This window comes from Dioscorea cayenensis, chromosome 1 (genome assembly GCF_009730915.1).
Source record: "Dioscorea cayenensis subsp. rotundata cultivar TDr96_F1 chromosome 1, TDr96_F1_v2_PseudoChromosome.rev07_lg8_w22 25.fasta, whole genome shotgun sequence".
Lineage (NCBI taxonomy): Eukaryota > Viridiplantae > Streptophyta > Magnoliopsida > Dioscoreales > Dioscoreaceae > Dioscorea > Dioscorea cayenensis.
In genome coordinates, this window is record NC_052471.1 from 1,863,728 (window position 1) to 1,874,768 (window position 11,041).

Genomic DNA, 11,041 nt, shown 5'->3' on the forward strand with positions numbered 1-11,041 from the left:
TGATCCATTTATGTATAATATTAAATAATATAAACAACAATAATGCTAAAAACAATACAAAAGAGTATTATTACACAGTTATTTTTCAAAAAGTATTTGTATAGATGATAGTTATGATCCAATAATTATTACCCTTTTTATCTGTCATAAACCCATGTTTTTTTTATATGTCATTTCCTAATATCAAGAAGCATTTATTATTTTTTTTCCAAAACTACCATAACACTATATTCAATTCTCTTCTTGGAATTAAATATGAGAGAGAAATGCGAAGATATAAATCAAGGATAATTTTGGAAAAATAACAAATTTTTTATAAAAATTTGTGAAATAATTAAATTTATTGGTATGTGAGATTTGGTTATTCACGATAGATAAAAAGGACGGAGGGAGTAGTAAACATCCATAATAAACAGTGCACCCTGAAGACGACGTACCCAGGGACAGAACCAGAACTTGATGGTAGAGGGGGCTGAAGCCTAAAAGCAAAACAAAAAAAATAAAAAGTAAAAAAATAATCTAATAAAATAATTATTTTAATGAAGAATAATGTGCTAATATAACCAAAATTTGAATACACATATTAAAAAAATATAAAGTATAATTTAAAATTTTGTTATTATCGATAGCAAATATATGAGATTTTCAATAATTCAACTAATAAGAATAAATCTCAAGTTCGTATTTTTTTTAAAATATGGTAAAATTGATCTTTCTCACTACAAACAATCAAACTATTGTTTATAAAAAACTTTTGTTGTTTCACTATAGCGTATATGGTACATTATAACATATATGTATATATGTTAGGCCTCATGATCAATTCAATTTTTTTTAAATTACTAAAATTTGTATATAAGATTTATTTTATTAAAATTTTGAAATAATAGTAATTTTTAAATTAAAATATAAAATGTGAAAAAAATGCAAAATTTGTATATAAAATTTATTTTATTAAAATTTTGAAATAATAGTAATTTTTAAATTAAAAAATAAAATGTGAAAAAAAATACACCAAGTGGGATTTGATCTTGGATGGACCAAAAAATCTCATACCTTATGGATAAACCCACTAACCACTCAAGCACACCCACATTTAACACTTTTATATGTCCAAATATTGTATTTTACATTTAATTAAGTATAGAAAAATCGACCACCAAATCTTATATTGTTTAAAAAGTATTATTCCGGTGCCGAGGGGGGGCTTCAGCCCCTGCTAGCCCCCCTTGGTTCCGCCCCTAAAGGGGATAACACATACAAATATGATTTACGCATACAATTACACACATTTTCAGGGGGATAAATACAAATTTCCATACACTTCCGCACAGGTTTTCCAAGGGCATAACTATAAAACGGTGCGTAAGGTTCTGACCAATCAGATGAGGAGGGCACTGGCCGGGTTCCTTTAACGGTCGAGTTTTTAGGTGCACATAATTACTTATCGAAAGCTAAAAGCGAAAACAACCCGTTGCTTGGCTTCGCAAATCCTTTGCATTCTATTCCTATATTATTCCCCCTTTCTCTTTCCCTTTTCCCCCGTTCGTTCCGCGTTGCTAGGGCTTCCAAATCGCAATGCCGTTGCTCAATTGATTCAATCTGGATTCCTAGGGTTTGTAATTCAGAGGTTGTAGTGCAGGGTTTCGATGAGATTGGGGTTCTGAGATCAAAGATTGGAATGGGGGAGGGAACTGGGGATTATGTGAGATTGGGAGGATGCGCCCCGGATCCTGAGTCTGTGGATATGGGGTCGCCGGAGAAGCGATGTCCTTTGAGGATGTGCTCGTTGTGGTGTTGGTTGAAGGTGGTGATCTTGGCCATTGTGGTGTTGGGTGTTGTTGCGGCCTTCGTTATCTGGGGTGGCCCGCTCCTCTTGAAAAAGGTGCGTCTTTTTTGATTTTTTTATTATGTGTTTGTTGGTTAAACTTAAGGTTTCTTGTGATTTTTGGATTGATATGTTAGGTATAAGTTTGTTTGATGCTCTGTCGAAAGGGAAGTTTGGGTTTAGTCTTAGAGGGATTGCATGTTGGAAACCAAGCCTGGGGAATTATTTATTTATTTTTCTTTCTATTTGACATTTTTTTGATTTTTTTTTTAAATTAGGATGTTCTTTTTCTTTTCTTCTTCTAGATATTAGAGTTGAAGGTTTTTAGGGTATAATTTTTTTTTAGAGAGTTTTATCATCACTTGAATTGTTAAAAGTTGAAACTTGAAAGAATGTGCATAGGGATGAATTAGGTCTCCTTTGTCTGCCCAACAACCTCAAGAGCATGGATGGTTTTGCTTGCTTAAGGGAAGAAGACACATAGCTTTTGCCTTCCCGATGTTTAGTCTCTTTTGATGTTTGACTAAAATAGAAAAGAAAAATAGAAAATGAGAACGAGAAGTTGAAAAGGGTAGAGTAATCTACTGTTCTTTTTAAATTATAAGGAAAGTATTTTTCTGATTCTTTTGTGTTTTTGGTATAAAAATGGAGAGAATTTTGGTGCACTAAAGTGATTTAAGTCACTGTTGCATTTTCTGCCCTGAAAGGAGAACAAATTAACATTAAAGTTCTTATTTTGTGAATGGTTTTTGTCTTCCTGAATTATGGTAGAGATGTTGGTTTGGTGTTCTATGGCGCATTAGGGAGATTTGCAAAGGTCAAGTTTTTTCGAGAAAGAATGTGATATGGTATTGTTTCCCAGTCATTCATGGTATTTTTCTATACAGTTTGACCTGGGAGTCATATGAAGATAATGTGATTTTGTAGAATCTACAAAACAGTAGTCTCCCAGAGATGTGAGATGAGCTCAAACTTGTGGATAGAGGAAAGACTTTGTATCCTTGCTAATTATGAATTGCCAAATGAGAGTAAATTGTATATACCATTAGGTTCTGCAAACACGGGGTGCTTCTCAGAGTTTAGTGGCATTTCGCTTGTTTGCTCATAGCTTGTACCTTCTCTGGATTGACAAAAACTTAGCAACAAAAATGTGATGTGTTGTTTTACCATTATCCGTTATTTGGTAATGTGCAAGACAAAATCCACTCTGACTTAGCTGGATTAAATTTAGGCAAGGATAATAGTGAGTGCTAACTCATTTGTGAATTCCCATTTGACGTTTTGTTGGATTAAATTAGTGCTTCTGTAGCATTCTATATAGCAATATTTCAGCTTTTTTAAACATGTTTATATACCAGTGATTTTAATTATTCTATTAACTCTTTTGTGTGTGTGTGTGTGGCAGGTGGTTACTCCAATTTTGGACTGGGAAATGGCAGCTTTTAGCAGACCAGTCCTTGGGTTGATACTTTTTACTTCTATTGCATTATTCCCTGCTCTATTGTTACCTTCTTCACCTTGCATGTGGATAGCTGGCATAACATTTGGCTATGGCTATGGTTTTCTGCTTATAATGGCAGGAACAAGTGTTGGCATGTCACTGCCATATTTCATTGGTTCTTTATTTCGGTACAGAATTCATGTTAGTCCCTTGATCCTTTTCATCTATATCTAAACACAAGATTGGTGTTGCTTACTGTACATGCTTAGTCAGTTCCTATGATGATTTTAATGTAGAGATGGCTGGAGAAATGGCCAAAGAAAGCAGCTATCATACGGTTAGCTGGTGAAGGAAATTGGTTTCATCAATTTCGAGCTGTAGCACTCATCAGAATTTCTCCTTTTCCATATATTATTTTCAACTATGCCGCTGTTGCTACAAATGTCAAGTACAGTCCTTATATAGCTGGATCAATTGTGGGGACAATTCCTGAGACTTTCCTGACTATTTACAGGTTTGAAATCTTACTGTGTGATTGAATTTTTGAAATGCTGCTAGTAGTTTAGATTTCCTTCCCCCTTTAGACACTTATTAAAAAAATATGTTATTGGTGCCTAGCCTTCATATTTCAACAATGACAAAGCTTTTTTCTATTTTATCACAAATCAGAGTGAAAATTGACACAATCATTTCTCGCACTATAGTTTGTTTATTTTATTAAGTAGAGCTAGGAAAGTAAAGTACTAATTATGCTCTGCTTTCTTTGGTGAACAGTGGGATCCTTATCCGAAGCCTTGCAGATGCTACAAACCAAGGTGGTTTCTTGTCAATGCAGCAGGTTATTTATGATGCAATTGGCTTTTGTGTTGCTGTTGTTGCCACAATAGCCATCACCATCTATGCAAAGAAAGCTCTTCGAAAGCTCCAAGCCGAGGAAGAGCTCAGTTAGCTTACAAAATAGGGATATTTCTCAAGGACCAATCTGTGGATTCCTTATATTCATGTTCAGGATCCAGAATGGTTTATCCTCTCTCACGGTTTGCCTTCCGCTGCTGTGCTTATGCAATTGGATACTTGTATAGATCTTTGCCGATCTTATGGCCTAGATGATGGCGATGATCTTCTGTAAATAACAAGGTAAGTAGCATTGAACACTCTTTAGGGCCAGCGTCGTTACAGATAACACACTTGACTGAAAACAAATACACAATTCATAGAACTTAAATGAACCCTAAATCAGTTGCTGAAATTTGTTATCTGTGGCTTTCTTAACAGTATGTCAGATCTCTTATTGATTGAACTTTGCCTTGTATTGTTTAATTACTGATTTGTTTAGAATCCATGAAATACTCCACACATTGTTCTTATAGTTATTGCCATAAAGGATACATGCTGCTGATATGCCATTTTTCTCTGTTCTGTTTCTGTGGTAAAGCCACTTTTGACCCCTAAATGTTTTGGCAAATTTTCACTTTGGTCCTTATAGTAAAAAAAAGATTTATATTTATTATAATCTTGATCTATTTGAATTTATGTTGTCTTCTTGTATTGCTGACGTTAAAGACAGAGAGGTTAAAACAAGTGATAAGGTCATGTAATTCAGATATTTATATTATATTATATTATATTATAAAGAGGTCAGCATGGAAACATATCAAATTTTAGAGATTATTTGTGACTTTAATGTTGGCTTTCTGGTTACGCTGTTAACATGTTACTAGAAAGGATGAGAGAGTCTGATCATATTTTTACAAAATTCAAAATTTTTATTAGGTTTTATGTGCGGAGTTAAAACCAATATATATATATATATATATATATACATACATACTATAAAATCACTGCACTACATGAAATATAATTTCATAGTTTCGCCATCACGGCAATAGTTTAATAGTTAAAGCACTTGACTCTTATGTCAAAAGTTGAGAGTTCGGCAGCACTATGAATGTGTGTTTCAGGCCCCATCGGCTGTCGGTTGACGTTGACCTTAAAAAAAAAAATTTGTACAGTATCCTTTTATTCAAATAAAATATGAAGTATCATGGAATCAATCAATAACAATGCTTAAACAATTGAATTCCATGTCCATTCATTAACTGCTTATTTTCCTCATGAATCAACAATGACAACAAGAATCACCAAGTTGGCATTTGTTTGATGTTTTTAAAGATTTATGTTACTTTATTTATTTTTTTTTATTTGGATGAATTTATAAATTTTTGTGTACTTTAACTATCCTGAAACCCATATATTAGTGTGTGGCACCGGTAGCAAAAGATATCATCTTCTTTGGCTTCGGAACTAGAGAAGTGCTTGGCTTCATGTATTGTGTATCATTATGCACATAACTATAAAATTATAAACAATTTGAATCCTACCCCAAACTTTAAATTGCATAAATATATATATATATATAGTTGCATAAATTATGGTGAACACTATAAAGATAAAAATTTATCCGGTTTTGAAACCAGACAAGTTGAGTATATAGTAAGAGTCATAGTCATGATAGTTGTGGGGCGGTTGAGGGACCTATTGCACGCCACCATTATTATTATTTAGCCCCACTAAAAATAATAGAGGATTTTGAAATTACACTTTAATAATAATACATGTTAAATATTTGGCAAGTAAAATAATCTTATATATATATATATATATATATTGAAAGTCCTTTTCATGCATTATTATAAAGAAATGTAACAAATAATCAAATAAATTTTGATTAATTTTCATTGAAACACATCGGGTGCATTGTTTATTTGAACCCCTCGGCAAGGGTTTGATGAATATGTTTATATTATATTCTCTAGATGACTAATAAATTTTGAAATATATAAGAAATAACAAATCTAAAATATATGGGTTAACTTTGGTGACCATATACCTCAAGTTCAATCATATCTAACATATCTATATAGCACATTTAAAGTGTATGTCTTAATCTCACCATGGGTGATCATATACCTCAATCGTATCTCATTAAACATATATTATACAAATTCAAATTTACAAATACATCTAATCAAATATAAAATTTTAAAATCCAACTTCCAAATACAAGTATTTACCTGTTGTATTTATTATTACATCTGATCAAACACCACATAAATTACCGATATCAAATATACGAGGAATTTAGAAAGGTTGAATCGTATCTCCTTTTCAACCTTTATTGTTTTCTGTGATTCTTTTGATCCTTTCCATGACTACAGGAATATCATCCTCAGTAATTGTTGTAAAACAAATGCGAAACCATCCAGGTTCAACACAACGGCATTCTGATCCCGGTGTTACATTGATCTTCGATATAGTCAACAGTTTATCCCACAGCTCGAGCTCACCCTTCTCGTTGTTCGATCGCATTAAATTGTTCATATCAACCCAACAATAGTAGCCTGCACTGCTCGGAAAACAATTGATACCGAGCTGTTCCAATCCCTCGACAAACAACTCATACATTCTCCGAAGCCTCTTCTTCTTGATTTCGATATATTTCAAAGCGAAATTCACATCCGAAAGCATTGAAACAAGCAATCTTTGAGTTGGCACTGAAACAGAAAAAAATCTCGCATACTTCTTAGCAGTCTGTAAGACATTTTCATTGAAAGAACAGATGACTCCAATTCGAAAACCCGGAAGTGAAAGAATTTTCGACAAACCATATATTATATGCACTCTGCTTTTGTCAAATCCTTCTGTATGCGCAACATCTGCAATGCTCACAAACTCACCAGTTCCGTGATTTGATCCGGCAAAAACTTCGTCTGACACCAAATGGATATTCTTCTCGGTGACAAAGTCTAGGAGCTCATGCATTGTATACCGGTCAATCAGATTTCCTACAGGATTCGAAGGGTTCGAGAGAAAAATTGCTCGAACTTTTATACCTCGTTTCTTTGCTTGATTGTATGCTAGTTCCAGGGAGGAGATACTTAACCTGAAGTTATCAATGCTTCGGCATGGGACAGGGATTATTTCTACTCCTGCTCGCCACTTTAGATTCTTATCGTATCTGCAAAATTACAGCACACTCAATTGATCAAGTGAATTCCGAACTATTAAACTGTACTCAAATATCAAAGGATAAACTACCCCTATGTAATACGGCGAGGGAATAAGGACTGCATCACCGGGGTCAGCGAGACAGAAGCTAAGCGTCTCGATTGCCGATGTTGCACCAGATGTTATAATCATCTGTGATGGATCAAGAGAAATTGATTCTAGCATAACTTGACCCATAAATGCAGCTAAAGCCTGTATGAAGAACAAATTAAGATGTCAAATGATTGATGTTTTCTAAATCAAAATCAGAGGATTTGGCATAAAATGCAGCAATTGTTTAAAACACTAGAACAGAGACATGAAATACAAATCCAGGATATGATCACCTTTAGATTTTGTTCTCTTACTGTCATCATCCTTTCTCTGATTTTTCCATAAACTCTAATCAAGAAACCAGCTCTGAATATTTCGTTTTGTGTCCCTTCACTTTCCAATTTGCTGAGGTAAAAAAAATTTATTTTATTGGTAGAATACCCATGTTAATCCATGTACTTATTTCATTTTGCCTTTTTAGTCCTCATACGTCAATTTAAGTTCTTTCAATCCCTCTACTTTTTGAATTAATGCAATCAAGTCCCCTATAACTATTCTAATCATAAAAATAATTAATGTATTACACAATTTATCCATAATAATCATTGTAATATACACAATTTAGGAAAATAATACAAAATCTTTATTTTTTATATGATTTATAGAATATATGAGTAATAAAAATTAGTAATTGGTATATTCAAAATGTATATGAAAAACTTAATTGCACTCATTCAAAGAGTAGAGGGATTAAAATGACTTATATTGAAATAGGAGGACTAAAAGGGCAAAATGAAAAAAGTATAAAGATTAATATAGGTATTTTGACCTATTTTATTTTTAATCTCAGAATTCAATTTTTAGAGTTTATCATCATCAAATTCTGTATTATCTTTCTACAATCTTCATCTGCTCATCTTCACAAATTTTTGTTACTCTGCCTCCCAAATGCATTTCAAATGACACAACACTCTCCAAGTAAACAATTCTTCATTGCATATTGAATGCAATGAATCTAAAATAAAAATCATACTCAAATGTAGAAGAGAAATCTTATATATATATATATATATAGAGGAGGAGTATAAAAGATCAAAGAAAAGAACAAGAAGCAAGATACCTTTCTTGAACTCTTCATTGCATATTAAATGCAACGAACCATTGAATCTAAAACAAGAGTAATTACAAGCATGTGCAAAGATATTTTTAACAAGGAAAAAAATTTTTATATAATTTTTGTTGTGGATAAAGCTGTATGAACTGAGATTTAAATCAGTCTCTTCATTAAAAATATAAATTATTTATACAAAAAAATCAGGTGTCACTCAAGAAAGTATAAGTATATGTTAAATCTCTCCATAGTTTAATATATATAAAAAAATCTTATATATATATATATTTATAAGATGAATAAACTATTTTTATTAATAAAAAAATCTTTTATATACATATCAAACATAAAGGTAAGAAATAAAATACCATTAAAATAATTGACCCATGCATAATTACATGGTTGAGACGACGAGAGAGAGAGAGAGAGAGAGAGAGAGAGAGGAGAGAGCTAACCATCTTGAGCTCCAAAAGGCCATCCATGGAATGGTAAGGAACCAAGTGAGAAATGTCAGAATCAATGAGTGAAGCCTTGACATTGTCCGAAATCCATTCCTTAACCAAATCCATTGCGAGGCGATTCTCAGCGATTCCAAGCTGGATCACGCCATTCGGGTTCGTCACCCGATCGTAAGGATCATCAGAGCACTTGGACTCGCCGACGTGATTTAGTGGATTCATGTTCACTGCTGTACATGGATGTCGCGCGAGACGAGACGGCTGCCGGAGAGAAGGAGCTCGACACCACGGCGGTACCGCCGGCAATGGATGATTTTAACATATTTTGTACTGACCAAGGTTGGATGGGTTTGTGATTTTTTTTTTTCTTCCTTTATTTCTCTTTCCTTTTCGTTTATGTGCTATACACTCAAAAAAAAAATAAAAATAAATATATATATATATATATATATTTTAGGGATTAAGAAAATTTTATATGTCAAAATATCTAAATAGTTTCTCTATTTTGTATTTTTTATTTTTTTAGTCTCTCTAGTATAAAACTTTTTTTGTTATTCAAGCTGATGAACTAGAGAAACCAAAAGACAGATTTTACAGCAAAATAACGAAAATATACAAATATAAATACTAAAGGACGGATTTTATATTATAGGAACTAAAATGATAAAAAACGCAAAATAAAAGGACTTTTTTTATATTTAAACCAAGTTAATAAAAACCCTCTCATACCAGAAAAATGATATCCTTCAAAAGGTGTTCCATAAATAATAAATATTTATACATCATTTTATAGTATATGTATAATAATATAATAGTATTATTAATCCAGAGTATCGACTTTCACTACACTAAATCTTAGATGGATCTACATCGAAGGCCGTGGGGTTGTTGGACTGTTTTTTCCAAAAAAATTTATAGTAAGTATCTATATAAGAGTTAAACACAATTTTTTTTTTGATAATATGGACCCATAAAATTAAAAAAAAAAAATCTTTTAATAGGTTATACAATTCATGGAGTGAAATTTAAAAGATGTATTTATTATTATTAACAATAATATAGTTATACAATTTTTAAAATGCATAAAAAATAGTCATAAAAATTCTTTTGTTATTTATTTTATTTTTTTTAAATGGATAAACCATAAATATTATTGCAGATTTTTAATATTATATAATAAAAAATTTATTCATATGTATTTATAGTATAAATTTATATTATATATCTATATATGTAAATAGACCACACACTATGCAAAATCTCTGAATATGGCAGTACACTAAGTTAGAGATGTCAATAGGACGGGGATTCATCGGAAAATACATTCCCCGGCTATGACCCCGAAATTATACTCTCATCCCTGAACCCGACCCCGAACCCGAATAAGGGGAATTTTTTTCCCATCCCTATCCCCACGGGAATTTTTCGGGTTCAGGGATTCCCCAATCCCTATTGATATATTAAAATATTATTATTATTTAAAATAAAATTTATAAAATATTTTCTGATAATACCATAAAATTTTTTAATAATTGAGAAAATCATTTACAAATACGACTTAACACAAAATAGCAATATACGAAAACCACCAATAAATTATTTGCAAAATTTTAAAAAAATTAAAAAATGCAATATAGTTAATATAAGTTTAGAATTTTATTTAATTTTTATACTAATGTTTATTTAATTATTAATAATTTGCTAAATAAATAAATAAATATATCGGGTTTCTCTAATTTGTATTTAAATATTTATAACATAAAATATAATATATATATATATAATATTTAAATTAAATATTTAATATTTCGGGCATGGGTGGGATTCGGAGGATATTCCCCGATCCCGACCTTAACGGAGAATTTTTTTTGACCCCGTCCCCGTCCCCAACCCCTGAAAAAATTCTCCAACATCGGCCCCAATGGGGCGGGGAATCGGGTTTTCGTCGAGGTTGGGGCCAATTGACATCTCTACACTAAGCAGTGGGTTATAAGTTTTCTTAGCCCTCAATGCAATTCTTTTTTTTCTTTTATTTTTATTTTAAATATATATCAAGACAGAATAAAAGAGTAAGCTCACATGGTTCTTATTGTCTAGTGATC

At 31.9% G+C, this 11,041-nt stretch overlaps 2 protein-coding genes across 3 annotated transcripts; one reads left to right on the top strand and one right to left on the bottom strand.

The window, feature by feature from the left end:
* Positions 1-1,449: 1,449 nt before the first annotated feature.
* LOC120265060 lies at positions 1,450-4,609 on the top strand. The gene is made up of 4 exons (XM_039272984.1): positions 1,450-1,885; positions 3,234-3,470; positions 3,566-3,783; positions 4,044-4,609. Exons 1-4 carry the CDS (start codon positions 1,682-1,684, stop codon positions 4,216-4,218), a joined length of 834 nt encoding a protein of 277 aa, XP_039128918.1. The 5' UTR covers positions 1,450-1,681; the 3' UTR covers positions 4,219-4,609.
* Positions 4,610-6,231: 1,622 nt separating this feature from the next.
* LOC120269115 (probable aminotransferase ACS12) lies at positions 6,232-9,249 on the bottom strand. 2 transcript variants are annotated; one of them, XM_039276513.1, is made up of 3 exons: positions 8,937-9,249; positions 7,369-7,529; positions 6,232-7,287 (listed from the first exon to the last, which is right to left on the bottom strand). In XM_039276513.1, the coding sequence occupies exons 1-3, from the start codon at positions 9,159-9,161 to the stop codon at positions 6,438-6,440; spliced, it is 1,236 nt and encodes a 411-aa protein (XP_039132447.1). In that variant the 5' UTR covers positions 9,162-9,249; the 3' UTR covers positions 6,232-6,437. The 2 variants fall into 2 exon arrangements, with proteins under 2 accessions (XP_039132447.1, XP_039132368.1); XM_039276434.1 differs by lacking the exon at positions 8,937-9,249 and adding an exon at positions 7,664-8,005.
* Positions 9,250-11,041: the final 1,792 nt, after the last annotated feature.

Excerpts from the sequence above, each read along its gene's own strand:
- LOC120265060 (XM_039272984.1), top strand. The coding sequence starts at position 1,682 with ATGGGGGAGGGAACTGGGGATTATGTGAGATTGGGAGGATGCGCCCCG. Across the intron at positions 1,886-3,233 it reads GCCCGCTCCTCTTGAAAAAG|GTGGTTACTCCAATTTTGGA; the intron begins GTGCGTCTTTTT and ends TGTGTGTGGCAG. Across the intron at positions 3,784-4,043 it reads ACTTTCCTGACTATTTACAG|TGGGATCCTTATCCGAAGCC; the intron begins GTTTGAAATCTT and ends TTTGGTGAACAG.
- LOC120269115 (XM_039276513.1), bottom strand. The coding sequence starts at position 9,161 with ATGAATCCACTAAATCACGTCGGCGAGTCCAAGTGCTCTGATGATCCT. Across the intron at positions 7,530-8,936 it reads GCCTTTTGGAGCTCAAGATG|GCTTTAGCTGCATTTATGGG; the intron begins GTTAGCTCTCTC and ends TTCTTCATACAG. Across the intron at positions 7,288-7,368 it reads CCCTCGCCGTATTACATAGG|ATACGATAAGAATCTAAAGT; the intron begins GGTAGTTTATCC and ends GTAATTTTGCAG.